Source organism: Lucilia sericata, unplaced genomic scaffold, assembly GCF_015586225.1.
Source record: "Lucilia sericata isolate MDLA Ls3-8-SP2 unplaced genomic scaffold, ASM1558622v1 Contig002589F_arrow, whole genome shotgun sequence".
Classification (NCBI taxonomy): Eukaryota; Metazoa; Arthropoda; class Insecta; order Diptera; family Calliphoridae; genus Lucilia; species Lucilia sericata.
The window spans coordinates 1-14,891 of NW_023996349.1; the positions used below are offsets into that span (position 1 = coordinate 1).

Below are 14,891 nucleotides of genomic sequence, written 5' to 3' on the forward strand. Positions count from 1 at the left end.
TTTATATTATTATTTGTAAGCCCTCCAGGTCAACAGTTTTATTAAAGTACTAGGTCTGAACTAGAATTGAAATAGAACTGAACTAAACTAGAAGTCAAATATAGCTAAATTAAAAGCTACTCAAGTAGTACTGAACTAGAACTAAACTAATTTCTGTCGGGTGTTATACTATAAAATTCCAGTTATAATTCTTTTGTAACTACACATCAATACATGTTTTATATATATATCTGAATTACATTGATTTTATTTTTGAATACATGATCGATTTAACATAAATATTGAATTATATAATTAATAATAAATGAAACATTTCTACGAAAATTAAATTGGCTTTAAAGACTATTTTAAATTTAATTCTTTCAATAGTATATTTCCTCTGTTGATATATAGATACATCAAATTTAAAACAAGTCCATATAAATCTTTCTTCTATAAACAACAGAGAAAATATTCACATTTCCTTTTTGTTTTTGTTGGAAAACTACCTTTAAAAATGAATTATTTTGTATTATAATTAATATATGTTTGTGTATATATAATCCCAATAAAGGACGTTCGCTAGCAAACGTACGAGTTTGAGTGTGTGTGGGTGTGTGTAAGTTAAGTAATTGTACAACAATAACATTAGGCAGTTTTCTTATTATCACGCTTCTCCGATTGCCCATTACATTGATGATGCGCTGTCGAAGATGTGTTCAAACGTAGATTCTTTTGTAAAACATGGGCATCAGCAGGTTCGATGCGTTTGTAGTAATGTTCTTTGGTTTCCACAATTTCAAAACCAAATTTCTTATAAAATTCTATAGCACCTTCATTGTTAACTTGGACATGCCTTTAAATTAAAAAAAAAACTATTAGTTTACACACAGTTCAATACATTCCATAGAAATATAGAAACTTACAAAAAAATACTATCAAAGTTACCATCCTTTTCTACATAGTTCAATATATGCTGGAACATGACGGTACCAATACCTAATCTACGATAGGGTGATAAACAACCCAAAGTCATGATATATAAACGTCTCTGGTTTTCTGAAGTATCAATGCGACAGCAGACGGCACCCACCACTATGTCATTGTAATAAGCCAGTTTGGCTAATTCACCGGCTTCCAAAACATCTACATAGAATTTGTCATTATAGGAGACGGGAAAAACTACTGTATTTAGTTTTTTCAATTGTTTTATATTGTGGGGAGTAACATCGCCCAATTCGATACTGGCTCTGGTGGTTTGTGGTGGATCAGCGCAAGAGAAAATTTGTAGGTTAGTTTACAAACAAAAATCAAATCAATTTTAAACAAACTCACCTGGTCATTTTATGTTGTTTTGTTTATGAGAAATAATGTATAGCAAATGTAATTTAAGAATTACTTTAATTAAGAAATAGATTTTTTAAGGATTTCCTATAAATGTTGGCTACAAATGTATTGGCCGTCTTGAAAATGAGGAAATTTTTGTTTGATAATGTTGTTTTTTTTTGCTCGCTACCGACCAGAGCCCTGCGCCGGCAAATATTAAAGACGTCGGTGGCGGCTCACACTTAAATTTTCGGCGGTAAGTTTTAAGCTGTGTTTTTAAATTTTCAACGAAAAAATAAGGAACGAAATTGGTTTTACGTTTTTGTAACGTAAAAATATGTTAGTGATAACAAAAGAGCTTTATATTTCCATATATGTATGTATTTTTGATTTTTAGAAAATGGATTCGTTCTTAAACGAAAGAAAACGTCAAAAATAGACTTTAGCTAAAACAGGTTTTCTAGCGATTTATTGTAATAAATTAAATATTGTTGCCAGATTTGTGTACACAATAGAAATTCGCAATTCTTTAAATATTAAATTTCAAAAACAGAAAAGATTTTGAGAATGAAATATTTTACAGTTTTGTTTAGCTATATATGTATATATAAAGTTCTTACGTTACTAACTGATTCATCATTGCACAGTCTAAGCGGTTGAAGGAAGCTATTTTTTTTTCTTTATTATATTAAATAATTAATTTAATATTTTTTAACTTAACATTTATTAAGCGTTTTTTTTTTTGTCAAAAAAAAAAAAAAAAAAAAAAAATAAGTAACCTTCACTGTTTTCTACTATCAACAATATGGCAACTCAAATTTTAGCGGTAAATTATCAATCAGCTGTGCGTTTAAAATTGTAAATTGCAAATTTTTCACTGTCTTGAAATATTTCGCGAAAAAAATGATAATAAATTTTAATATTGGCCTATTGGGTCATGTTGATTCTGGTAAAACTTCATTGGCCAAAGTTCTCAGTTCCATCTCAAGTACTGCAGCATTCGATAAAAATCCCCAATCAAAAGAGAGAGGCATAACACTAGACTTGGGTTTCAGTGCTTTGCAGTTAGAAGCACCGGAACACATAAAGCAAGTTGATCCCACCATACAACAACTACAATTTACTTTTGTAGATTGTCCTGGACATGCTAGCTTAATACGCACAATTATAGGAGGTATTTATTTATAAAATTGTAAAAATTTTAGAAGAAACAAAAATTTTTTCTTTTATACATATTTTAGGCGCCCAAATTATAGATCTAATGATTTTAGTTATTGACGCCCAAAAAGGCATACAAACTCAAACTGCTGAATGTATAGTTATAGGTGAACTTTTGCAACGCAAACTTATAGTGGTAGTTAATAAAGTGGATTTATTGGAGGCGACTCAAAAAGTGGCACTACTTAAGAAATTAGAAACTAAACTACGTAAGACTTTAGCAGCTACCCGTTTTGGTGACAGTTTTCCTTTGTTTGCTGTTTCAGCTTTAAATGGTGAGGGCATTAAAGATTTATTGGAGGGTATTAAATCGAATGCTTTTTTGCCACAACGTGATGTGGAGAAACCTTTACTTATGTATGTTGATCATTGTTTTTCGATTAAGGGACAAGGTGAGTGTTATTTATTTAATTTTTCACTTTCATTTCATTAAATTAAACATATTTTACTGATCATAATGGAAAGATTTTAAATAAATAGGTATAAATGCATTAGATCGACTGAAAGCAAAAGGAAACTTTAGAAAATTTTATAAAAGTACCTCATGTTTGGACTATTTTATTCGACTTATCTATAGTGTAGTCTATAGTAATGTATTCTAGTCTGATCTACCGTTTAGTCTATGGAGTATAGTAAAGTTAATACCCTAGTCTATTGTGTAGTGTATTGTCTAGTTTATAGTCTTTATTTAGGACTATATCCTATTCTAAACAGTAGGCTGTAACATATATGTCTATAGAGTGGAATTTAATCCGGACCATATGAAAAAATTTGTGATTGTTATTTTGCATTAAAATTTTATAACAATAAACAAGTGGAAATTAAACCAAAAAATCATTATCATCATTGTCACCAAAACATAAATATAATACAAAAGGGTCACTTAAAATATCGTTATTTAAATAGGCACCATATGTACTGGTACCATAGTGCAGGGAAGTGTTAATGTCAACGACAACATCGAGTTACCTTTGATAAAAGAACAACGAAAAATAAAATCAATGCAAATGTTTCGACAGCCGGTACAAAATGCTCAAATGGGCGATCGTGTTGGAGTGTGTGTAACGCAATTTAATGCAAAACTTATGGAACGAGGTGTTATATGCCAAATAGGCTATTTGCAACCAATATATGCAGCTGTTATACAACTGCAACGCATACAATACTATAAACTTGCCGTTAAATCGAAAACGAAATTACACATAAGTGTGGGACATGAAACGGTTATGGCAAATCTAACCTTATTTAAAGATAATGACTTGGAAATGTCTTTCAATCCGCTTAAGGAATATGAATACATAGAAGAGTTGGAGGCTAAACAACACAATAATGACAACACTGTCGTGTGGGCTCTTTTGGAATTTGAAAAGCCCATACTAACTGCTGCAGATTCTATACTAATTGCCTCAAAATTAGATTTAGATATTCACACCAATTCCTGCCGTTTGGCTTTCTGGGGCAAAATACAATGGCATACTACCTCGCAGCATTATGTAAAAGAACAACTAAAACTATGGAAAATTTATAAAAATAAACAGAAACAAGGCACAGTTCAGCGTTTAGTTAATGCACACGAGTTGATTGTACAAAATCTATTTAAAAAGGAATCTAATCGTCAGTTGTATATAGGAAAACGAATAGAACTTACTACAGGAGAACAAGGGCAGATAGAAGGCACTTTTGGTCAAACCTCGAAAGTGAAAATCTCATTCGCTGATCCTCTTAAGGAAACAACTGTGGCTGTGATAAAGCAGGGACGTTTAAGTGATGTCGGTGTTATACTTAAGTTTAAGAAATATATTTTTAATAAAGATTTTGGTATAATACAGTAAAATTTATTGGTTTGTTTGAATGGTTGGTTTCCTTAAAAAAAATAAAATTTTTTAATTTTTTCAGAAGTAAACTTTTGCTCAACAATCTCTTGTTCGGTACGATATTGTTCCACTTACATCCAAAGACCAGTCAGAATCCTTAGTACTACATCCTACATCTATCTAGTCCAATATCTAGGCTACATAGGTAATACATGTGTATCAGCTATGTAGACACCGGCACCCATGCCAGTATCCATCTTAGACCCGTCGGGAAATACTGCATACACCTCTAACAATTTGTCGGATCCAAACCAATTGCCTCTATCGTAGGCGTAACCCCTATGACCTAATTTCGCTTGGTTTTGCTGTATCTCTTATAGTTTTCCAGAAAAACGGACTTTTATGTTTTCACTCAAAAATTCGAATTTTAGTATGAAATAAAAGTGATCACAGATTTCACTTGTTTTTGCTGTATCTCTTATAGTTTTCGAGAAAAACGGACTTTTATGTTTTCACTCAAAAATTCGAATTTTAGTAGGAAATAAAAGTGATCACAGATTTCACTTGTTTTTGCTGTATATCTTATAGTTTTAGAGAAAAACGGACTTTTATGTTTTCGAATTTTAGTAGGAAATAAAAGTGATCACAGATTTCACTTGTTTTTGCTGTATCTCTTATAGTTTTCGAGAAAACGGACTTTTATGTTTTCGAATTTTAGTAGGAAATAAAAGTGTTCACAGATTTCACTTGTTTTTGCTGTATCACTTATAGTTTTCCAGAAAAACAGACTTTTAAAAGAAGTGATCACAGATTTCACTTGTTTTTGCTGTATCTCTTATAGTTTTCAAGAAAAACGGACTTTTATGTTTTCACTCAAAAATTCGAATTTTAGTAGGAAATAAAAATGATCACAGATTTCACTTGTTTTTTGCTGTATCTCTTATAGTTTTCGAGAAAAACGGACTTTTATGTTTTCACTCAAAAATTCGAATTTTAGTAAGAAATAAAAGTGATCACAGATTTCACTTGTTTTTGCTGTATCCCTTATAGTTTTCGAGAAAAACGGACTTTTATGTTTTCACTCAAGGATTTAAATTTTAGTATGAAATAAAAGTGATCACAGATTTCACTTGTTTTTGCTGTATCTCTTATAGTTTTCGAAAAAAACGGACCTTTATGTTTTCACTCAAAAATTCGAAGAAATAAAAGTGATCACAGATTTCACTTGTTTTTGCTGTATCTCTTATAGTTTTCAAGAAAAACGGACTTTTATCTTTTCACTCAAAAATTCGAATTTTAGTAGGAAATAAAAATGATCACAGATTTCACTTTTTTTGCCGTATCTCTTATAGTTTTCGAGAAAAACGGACTTTTATGTTTTCACTCAAGAATTTAAATTTTAGTATGAAATAAAAGTGATCACAGATTTCACTTTTTTTGCTGTATCTCTTATAGTTTTCGAGAAAAACGGACTTTTATGTTTTCACTCAAAAATTCGAATTTTAGTATGAAATAAAAGTGATCACAGATTTCACTTGTTTTTGCTGTATCTCTTATAGTTTTCGAGAAAAACGGACTTTTATGTTTTCACTCAAAAATTCGAATTTTAGTATGAAATAAAAGTGATCACAGATTTCACTTGTTTTTGCCGTATCTCTTATAGTTTTCGAGAAAAACGGACTTTTATGTTTTCACTCAAGAATTTAAATTTTGTATGAAATAAAAGTGATCACAGATTTCACTTGTTTTTGCTGTATCTCTTATAGTTTTCGAGAAAAACGGACTTTTATGTTTTCACTCAAAAATTCGAATTTTAGTATGAAATAAAAGTGATCACAGATTTCACTTGTTTTTGCCGTATCTCTTATAGTTTTCGGAAAAAACGGACCTTTATGTTTTTACTCAAAAATTCGAAGAAATAAATGTGATCACAGATTTCACTTGTTTTTGCTGTATCTCTTATAGTTTTCAAGAAAAACGGACTTTTATGTTTTCACTTAAAAATTCGAATTTTAGTAGGAAATAAAAATGATCACAGATTTCACTTGCTTTTGCTGTATCTCTTATAGTTTTCGAGAAAAACGAACTTTTATATTTTCACTCAAAAAATCGAATTTTAGTATGAAATAAAAGTGATCACAGATTTCACTTGTTTTTGCCGTATCTCTTATAGTTTTCGAGAAAAACGGAATTTTATGTTTTCACTCAAGAAGTCAAATTTTAGTATGAAATAAAAGTGATCACAGATTTTACTTGTTTTTGCTGTATCTCTTATAGTTTTCGAAAAAAACGGACTTTTATGTTTTCACTCAAAAATTCGAAGAAATAAAAGTGATCACAGATTTCACTTATTTTTGCTGTATCTCTTATAGTTTTCAAGAAAAACGCACTTTTATGTTTTCATTCAAAAATTCGAATTTTAGTAGGAAATAAAAATGATCACAGATTTCACTTGTTTTTGCTGTATCTCTTATAGTTTTCGAGAAAAACGGACTTTTATGTTTTCACTCAAAAATTCGAATTTTAGTAAGAAATAAAAGTGATCACAGATTTCACTTGTTTTTGCTGTATCTCTTATAGTTTTCGAAAAAACCGGACTTTTATGTTTTCACTCAAAAATTCGAATTTTAGTAGGAAATAAAAGTGATCACAGATTTCACTTGTTTTTGCTGTATCTCTTATAGTTTTCGAGAAAAACGGACTTTTATGTTTTCACTCAAAAATTCAAATTTTAGTAGGAAATAAAAGTGATCACAGATTTCACTTGTTTTTGCTGTATCTCTTATAGTTTTCGAAAAAAATGGACTTTTATGTTTTCACTCAAAAATTCAAATTTTAGTAAGAAATAAAAGTGATCACAGATTTCACTTGTTTTTGCTGTATCTCTTATAGTTTTCTGTATCTCTTATAGTTTTCAAGAAAAACGGACTTTTATGTTTTCACTCAAAATTCGAATTTTAGTAGGAAATAAAAGTGATCACAGATTTCACTTGTTTTTGCTGTATCGAGAAAAACGGACTTTTATGTTTTCACTCAAAAATTCGAATTTTAGTAAGAAATAAAAGTGATCACAGATTTCACTTGTTTTTGCTGTATCCCTTATAGTTTTCGAGAAAAACCGACTTTTATGTTTTCGCTCAAGAATTTAAATTTTAGTATGAAATAAAAGTGATCACAGATTTCACTTGTTTTTGCTGTATCTCTTATAGTTTTTAAGAAAAACGGACTTTTATGTTTTCACTCAAAAATTCGAATTTTAGCAGGAAATAAAAATGATCACAGATTTCACTTGTTTTTGCTGTATCTCTTATAGTTTTCAAGAAAAACAGACTTTTATGTTTTCACTCAAAAATTCGAATTTTAGTAGGAAATAAAAATGATCACAGATTTCACTTGTTTTTGCTGTATCTCTTATAGTTTTCGAGAAAAACGGACTTTTATGTTTTCACTCAAAAATTCGAATTTTAGTAAGAAATAAAAGTGATCACAGATTTCACTTGTTTTTGCTGTATCCCTTATAGTTTTCGAGAAAAACGGACTTTTATGTTTTCACTCAAGATTTAAATTTTAGTATGAAATAAAAGTGATCACAGATTTCACTTGTTTTTGTTGTATCTCTTATAGTTTTCGAAAAAACGGACTTTTATGTTTTCACTCAAAAATTCGAATTTTAGTAGGAAATAAAAGTGATCACAGATTTCACTTGTTTTTGCTGTATCTCTTATAGTTTTCGAGAAAAACGGACTTTTATGTTTTCACTCAAAAATTCGAATTTTAGTAGGAAATAAAAATGATCACAGATTTCACTTGTTTTTTGCTGTATCTCTTATAGTTTTCGAGAAAAACGGACTTTTATGTTTTCACTCAAAAATTCGAATTTTAGTAAGAAATAAAAGTGATCACAGATTTCACTTGTTTTTGCTGTATCCCTTATAGTTTTCGAGAAAAACGGACTTTTATGTTTTCACTCAAGGATTTAAATTTTAGTATGAAATAAAAGTGATCACAGATTTCACTTGTTTTTGCTGTATCTCTTATAGTTTTCGAAAAAAACGGACCTTTATGTTTTCACTCAAAAATTCGAAGAAATAAAAGTGATCACAGATTTCACTTGTTTTTGCTGTATCTCTTATAGTTTTCAAGAAAAACGGACTTTTATCTTTTCACTCAAAAATTCGAATTTTAGTAGGAAATAAAAATGATCACAGATTTCACTTTTTTTGCCGTATCTCTTATAGTTTTCGAGAAAAACGGACTTTTATGTTTTCACTCAAGAATTTAAATTTTAGTATGAAATAAAAGTGATCACAGATTTCACTTTTTTTGCTGTATCTCTTATAGTTTTCGAGAAAAACGGACTTTTATGTTTTCACTCAAAAATTCGAATTTTAGTATGAAATAAAAGTGATCACAGATTTCACTTGTTTTTGCTGTATCTCTTATAGTTTTCGAGAAAAACGGACTTTTATGTTTTCACTCAAAAATTCGAATTTTAGTATGAAATAAAAGTGATCACAGATTTCACTTGTTTTTGCCGTATCTCTTATAGTTTTCGAGAAAAACGGACTTTTATGTTTTCACTCAAGAATTTAAATTTTGTATGAAATAAAAGTGATCACAGATTTCACTTGTTTTTGCTGTATCTCTTATAGTTTTCGAGAAAAACGGACTTTTATGTTTTCACTCAAAAATTCGAATTTTAGTATGAAATAAAAGTGATCACAGATTTCACTTGTTTTTGCCGTATCTCTTATAGTTTTCGGAAAAAACGGACCTTTATGTTTTTACTCAAAAATTCGAAGAAATAAATGTGATCACAGATTTCACTTGTTTTTGCTGTATCTCTTATAGTTTTCAAGAAAAACGGACTTTTATGTTTTCACTTAAAAATTCGAATTTTAGTAGGAAATAAAAATGATCACAGATTTCACTTGCTTTTGCTGTATCTCTTATAGTTTTCGAGAAAAACGAACTTTTATATTTTCACTCAAAAAATCGAATTTTAGTATGAAATAAAAGTGATCACAGATTTCACTTGTTTTTGCCGTATCTCTTATAGTTTTCGAGAAAAACGGAATTTTATGTTTTCACTCAAGAAGTCAAATTTTAGTATGAAATAAAAGTGATCACAGATTTTACTTGTTTTTGCTGTATCTCTTATAGTTTTCGAAAAAAACGGACTTTTATGTTTTCACTCAAAAATTCGAAGAAATAAAAGTGATCACAGATTTCACTTATTTTTGCTGTATCTCTTATAGTTTTCAAGAAAAACGCACTTTTATGTTTTCAGTCAAAAATTCGAATTTTAGTAGGAAATAAAAATGATCACAGATTTCACTTGTTTTTGCTGTATCTCTTATAGTTTTCGAGAAAAACGGACTTTTATGTTTTCACTCAAAAATTCGAATTTTAGTAAGAAATAAAAGTGATCACAGATTTCACTTGTTTTTGCTGTATCTCTTATAATTTTCGAAAAAAACGGACTTTTATGTTTTCACTCAAAAATTCGAATTTTAGTAGGAAATAAAAGTGATCACAGATTTCACTTGTTTTTGCTGTATCTCTTATAGTTTTCGAGAAAAACGGACTTTTATGTTTTCACTCAAAAATTCAAATTTTAGTAGGAAATAAAAGTGATCACAGATTTCACTTGTTTTTGCTGTATCTCTTATAGTTTTCGAAAAAAATGGACTTTTATGTTTTCACTCAAAAATTCAAATTTTAGTAAGAAATAAAAGTGATCACAGATTTCACTTGTTTTTGCTGTATCTCTTATAGTTTTCTGTATCTCTTATAGTTTTCAAGAAAAACGGACTTTTATGTTTTCACTCAAAATTCGAATTTTAGTAGGAAATAAAAGTGATCACAGATTTCACTTGTTTTTGCTGTATCGAGAAAAACGGACTTTTATGTTTTCACTCAAGAAGTCAAATTTTAGTAGGAAATAAAAGTGATCACAGATTTCACTTGTTTTTGCTGTATCGAGAAAAACGGACTTTTATGTTTTCACTCAAAAATTCGAATTTTAGTAAGAAATAAAAGTGATCACAGATTTCACTTGTTTTTGCTGTATCCCTTATAGTTTTCGAGAAAAACCGACTTTTATGTTTTCGCTCAAGAATTTAAATTTTAGTATGAAATAAAAGTGATCACAGATTTCACTTGTTTTTGCTGTATCTCTTATAGTTTTTAAGAAAAACGGACTTTTATGTTTTCACTCAAAAATTCGAATTTTAGCAGGAAATAAAAATGATCACAGATTTCACTTGTTTTTGCTGTATCTCTTATAGTTTTCAAGAAAAACGGACTTTTATGTTTTCACTCAAAAATTCGAATTTTAGTAGGAAATAAAAATGATCACAGATTTCACTTGTTTTTGCTGTATCTCTTATAGTTTTCGAGAAAAACGGACTTTTATGTTTTCACTCAAAAATTCGAATTTTAGTAAGAAATAAAAGTGATCACAGATTTCACTTGTTTTTGCTGTATCCCTTATAGTTTTCGAGAAAAACGGACTTTTATGTTTTCACTCAAGATTTAAATTTTAGTATGAAATAAAAGTGATCACAGATTTCACTTGTTTTTGTTGTATCTCTTATAGTTTTCGAAAAAAACGGACTTTTATGTTTTCACTCAAAAATTCGAATTTTAGTAGGAAATAAAAGTGATCACAGATTTCACTTGTTTTTGCTGTATCTCTTATAGTTTTCGAGAAAAACGGACTTTTATGTTTTCACTCAAAAATTCGAATTTTAGTAGGAAATAAAAGTGATCACAGATTTCACTTGTTTTTGTTGTATCTCTTATAGTTTTCGAAAAAAACGGACTTTTATGTTTTCACTCAAAAATTCGAATTTTAGTAGGAAATAAAAGTGATCACAGATTTCACTTGTTTTTGCTGTATCTCTTATAGTTTTCGAAAAAAACGGACTTTTTTGTTTTCACTCAAAAATTCGAAGAAATAAAAGTGATCACAGATTATACTTGTTTTTGCTGTATCTCTTATAGTTTTCGAAAAAGCGGACTTTTATGTTTTCACTTAAAAATTCGAATTTTAGTAGGAAATAAAAGTGATCACAGATTTCAATTGTTTTTGCTGTATCTCTTATAGTTTTCGAGAAAAACGGACTTTTATGTTCTCACTCAAGAAGTCAAATTTTAGTATGAAATAAAAGTGATCACAGATTTCACTTGTTTTTGCTTATCTCTTATAGTTTTCGAAAAAAACGGAATTTTATGTTTTCACTCAAAAATTCGAAGAAATAAAAGTGATCACAGATTTCACTTGTTTTTGCTGTATCTCTTATAGTTTTCGAGAAAAGCGGACTTTTATGTTTTCACTCAAGAATTTAAATTTTAGTATGAAATAAAAGTGATCACAGATTTCACTTGTTTTTGCTGTATCTCTTATAGTTTTAGAGAAAAACGGACTTTTATGTTTTCACTCAAGAATTTAAATTTTAGTATGAAATAAAAGTGATCACAGATTTCACTTGTTTTTGCTGTATCTCTTATAGTTTTCGAAAAAAGCGGACTTTTATGTTTTCACTCAAGAAGTCAAATTTTAATATGAAATAAAAGTGATCACAGATTTCATTTGTTTTTGCTGTATCTCTTATAGTTTTCCAGAAAAACGGACTTTTAAAAAAAGTGATCACAGATTTCACTTGTTTTTACTGTATCTCTTATAGTTTTCGAGAAAAACGGACTTTTATATTTCACTCAAAAATTCGAATTTTAGTACGAAATAAAAGTGATCACAGATTTCACTTGTTTTTGCTGTATCTCTTATAGTTTTCAAGAGAAACGGACTTTTATGTTTTCACTCAAAAATTCGAATTTTATTACGAAATAAAAGTGATCACAGATTTCACTTGTTTTTGCTGTAAATCTTATAGTTTTCGAGAAAAACGGTCTTTTATGTTTTCACTCAAAAATTTGAATTTTAGTATGAAATTGAAGCAGGTGATTGCTAGGGGCGTGATTTCCGCCAAAATTACATTCAGTTCTTTGTACAGGTAGTGATTCTTGGTACGAATGAAGCTACAAAGATCTGCTATAAAGAATACCTACTATTGCCCATGAAGAAGATCGAATAGTCATTAGCAAAAGATATTATTTGGACGCCGTTCTTGCGATCTCCGCCTTTTGGAACTCCCTTTTTGTAGCGCCCTTCCTCTGGGCATATACCACCAACTCATGCTCCTGTATATATTGCTTCATAAGGCATATAATCAGTAAGGGCGTGCGTTTAACTGTGTGTTCTCCGTTAATGACGACAATATTACCGCTCGTGAGGGAATCGGATATATGAAAACCGAAGCCATTCCTCGCCAGGATAAACGTTAAACAACTTATTGAATACTTTCTTTAAGAAACAAAAGTGTACATCCATTAATAGTTTTCAAACTTGTCTTGTTTTGTATTATCAAGCTAATTTAGTGTCCAAAACGTTTGTTATATTATTGTTAACAATTGTTGATGCACTTGTTTGATTTAATTACATTTGACAGCTGTTAATAGCTTTAAAAACCGTTCAAAATTAAGACGTTTGTCTATTAATTAATATTCTAATGTGAGAATATAAAATCATGTATGTAATTGAAGTTGATTCTCAAAAAAAAAAAGTAATAAATAAGTACATGTGTAGTTTAAAAGTCGACGAAATGGAAAGTTAGAAACACACACACACCCATATAGAGAATTATGTCATCACAGCGGTTATAAACTATAAAATTAGAAAAAAAGAATAAAATTATAACGTATACATTATTCATAAATCGAATTAAAAATTCCTGGCGCATTTAATAATATGGGAAAATATTAAATAATTAAACTGGGAGATAAATAAAACGTTGAAACCAGAAGCAATTCCAAAATTAAACGTTCTTTTGGCACGATTTACGAATTAAATCAATTTAATCACTTAAAGGGAATTCAAAACACCTAAACTATTAGATTACACATAAGATTTAGTTGAAAAATAACCAAACTTCATTCAGAATGGGGAATTACTTAAAAAAAAGAATATTTACGTTACTATAGGTATACATGAATAATATTTATATACACGCTTTTTCTAATTTATTTTTATATGGGGGTATATTGTTTTTGTCATTCCGTTTGTAACACATTGAAATATCCATCTAAGACCCATAAAAGTATATATATTCTGGGTCCTTATTAGATTCTAAGACGATCTAGCCATGTCCGTCCGTCTGTCCGTCTGTATGTCCGTCTGTCTGTTGAAAACACGATAGAGTCCAAACGGAAGTAGCTAGCGAGCTGAAATTTTGCATAGATACTTTTATTTGATGCAGTTTGTTTGGTATTGAAAATGGACAATATCGCTCCACGATTTCGCCTAGCCCCCATATAAGGCCCCCTTCAGAAAATTACTTTATTGCTCATAACTGTTTAAAAGAAGCATCAATATCGGTGAAATTCGGCACCAACACGTTTTATATGAACATAAATCTCTTTGTAAAATTTTAGAAGAATAGGCCCATAATTGACCCTACCCCCCATATAAAGTCCCCTTCACAAAATGACTTTAACGCTCGTAACTGTCTAAAAGAAACATCTATAGCGGTGGAATTCGACAGGAACATATTTTATAGGAACGTAAATCTCTTCGTAAAATTTTATAAGGATCGGTCCATAATTGACCCTACCCTCCATATAAGGTCCCCTTCAGAAAATGACTTTAGTGCTCATATCTGACCTTAAGAAGCATGTATAGCTATGAAATTCGACATAAAAAAGTTTTATAGGAACTAAAATCATTTTCATAAATTTTATGAGGATGGGTCCATAATTGAGCCTACCCCCATATAAGGTCCCCTTCAGAAAATGAGTTTATTTATAAGGAAGCATTCCTATTCGGCAATGTTTTGATGGTGGGTATACAAGATTCGGCACAGCCGAATATAACACTCTTACTTGTTGCTACTAAAATTGTCGGCTTATTTAGAAATTCATCAACAAAATCTTGTGTCTATAAACTGTTTATAAAACTGTATACATGAATAAAAATTATAGAATTAAATGTAACTTATTAAGAAATTGTACATAATATATGCGCAAAAAAAACAAACTTCTAATAATTATACAATTATCGAATACCAATTAAGCAAATAATTTGGTTAAAGATTATTCCATTTCATATGAACAATATAAAAAGCCAATTTAGTAGCTTTAAACAAATCAGTTCCATACACAATTTGGAGAACACCACATCGGCTGTCACTGTAAAAAAATGGATTATATTAAAATTTTAAGCATTTTACTTTTACTCATCGCCTGTACATGGGCGCACAAGAAAGGAGGTGGACAATCTCGTCCAGCACAGGTTGTCTTAGTGCCAGTTAAAGTACAATCTGCTCATCCTCCTCCCAGACCAGTTCATCCTAAACCTCAGCCAATAAAAGTGAAGCCAGTAATTGTTCCAGTTATTGTAAAGCCTGTAGTCGTTAAGCCCGGCAAACATCATCATCATAAACATTAATTGAAGAGTTATGTTTAAGTTTTTAGATTAATATATTAGCAGTTAGT

General features: G+C 29.7%; 2 protein-coding genes across 2 annotated transcripts; one reads left to right on the forward strand and one right to left on the reverse strand.

Annotated features, from left to right (window-relative positions):
- Positions 1-345: 345 nt before the first annotated feature.
- On the reverse strand, positions 346-1,557 carry LOC119614117 (probable N-acetyltransferase san). Its single transcript, XM_037970213.1, has 3 exons — positions 1,315-1,557; positions 906-1,229; positions 346-835 (listed from the first exon to the last, which is right to left on the reverse strand). The coding sequence occupies exons 1-3, from the start codon at positions 1,320-1,322 to the stop codon at positions 628-630; spliced, it is 540 nt and encodes a 179-aa protein (XP_037826141.1). The 5' UTR covers positions 1,323-1,557; the 3' UTR covers positions 346-627.
- Positions 1,558-2,124: 567 nt separating this feature from the next.
- LOC119614115 (selenocysteine-specific elongation factor) lies at positions 2,125-4,357 on the forward strand. The gene is made up of 3 exons (XM_037970211.1): positions 2,125-2,479; positions 2,547-2,915; positions 3,430-4,357. Exons 1-3 carry the CDS (start codon positions 2,209-2,211, stop codon positions 4,353-4,355), a joined length of 1,566 nt encoding a protein of 521 aa, XP_037826139.1. The 5' UTR covers positions 2,125-2,208; the 3' UTR covers positions 4,356-4,357.
- Positions 4,358-14,891: the final 10,534 nt, after the last annotated feature.

Bases quoted from the DNA above. Each gene is read 5' to 3' on its own strand.
- LOC119614115 (XM_037970211.1), top strand. From the start codon at position 2,209: ATGATAATAAATTTTAATATTGGCCTATTGGGTCATGTTGATTCTGGT. The intron at 2,480-2,546 runs GTATTTATTTAT...TACATATTTTAG, and splicing joins AATACGCACAATTATAGGAG to GCGCCCAAATTATAGATCTA. The intron at 2,916-3,429 runs GTGAGTGTTATT...TTATTTAAATAG, and splicing joins TTTTTCGATTAAGGGACAAG to GCACCATATGTACTGGTACC.
- LOC119614117 (XM_037970213.1), bottom strand. The intron at 836-905 runs GTAAGTTTCTAT...TTTAATTTAAAG, and splicing joins AACTTTGATAGTATTTTTTT to GCATGTCCAAGTTAACAATG.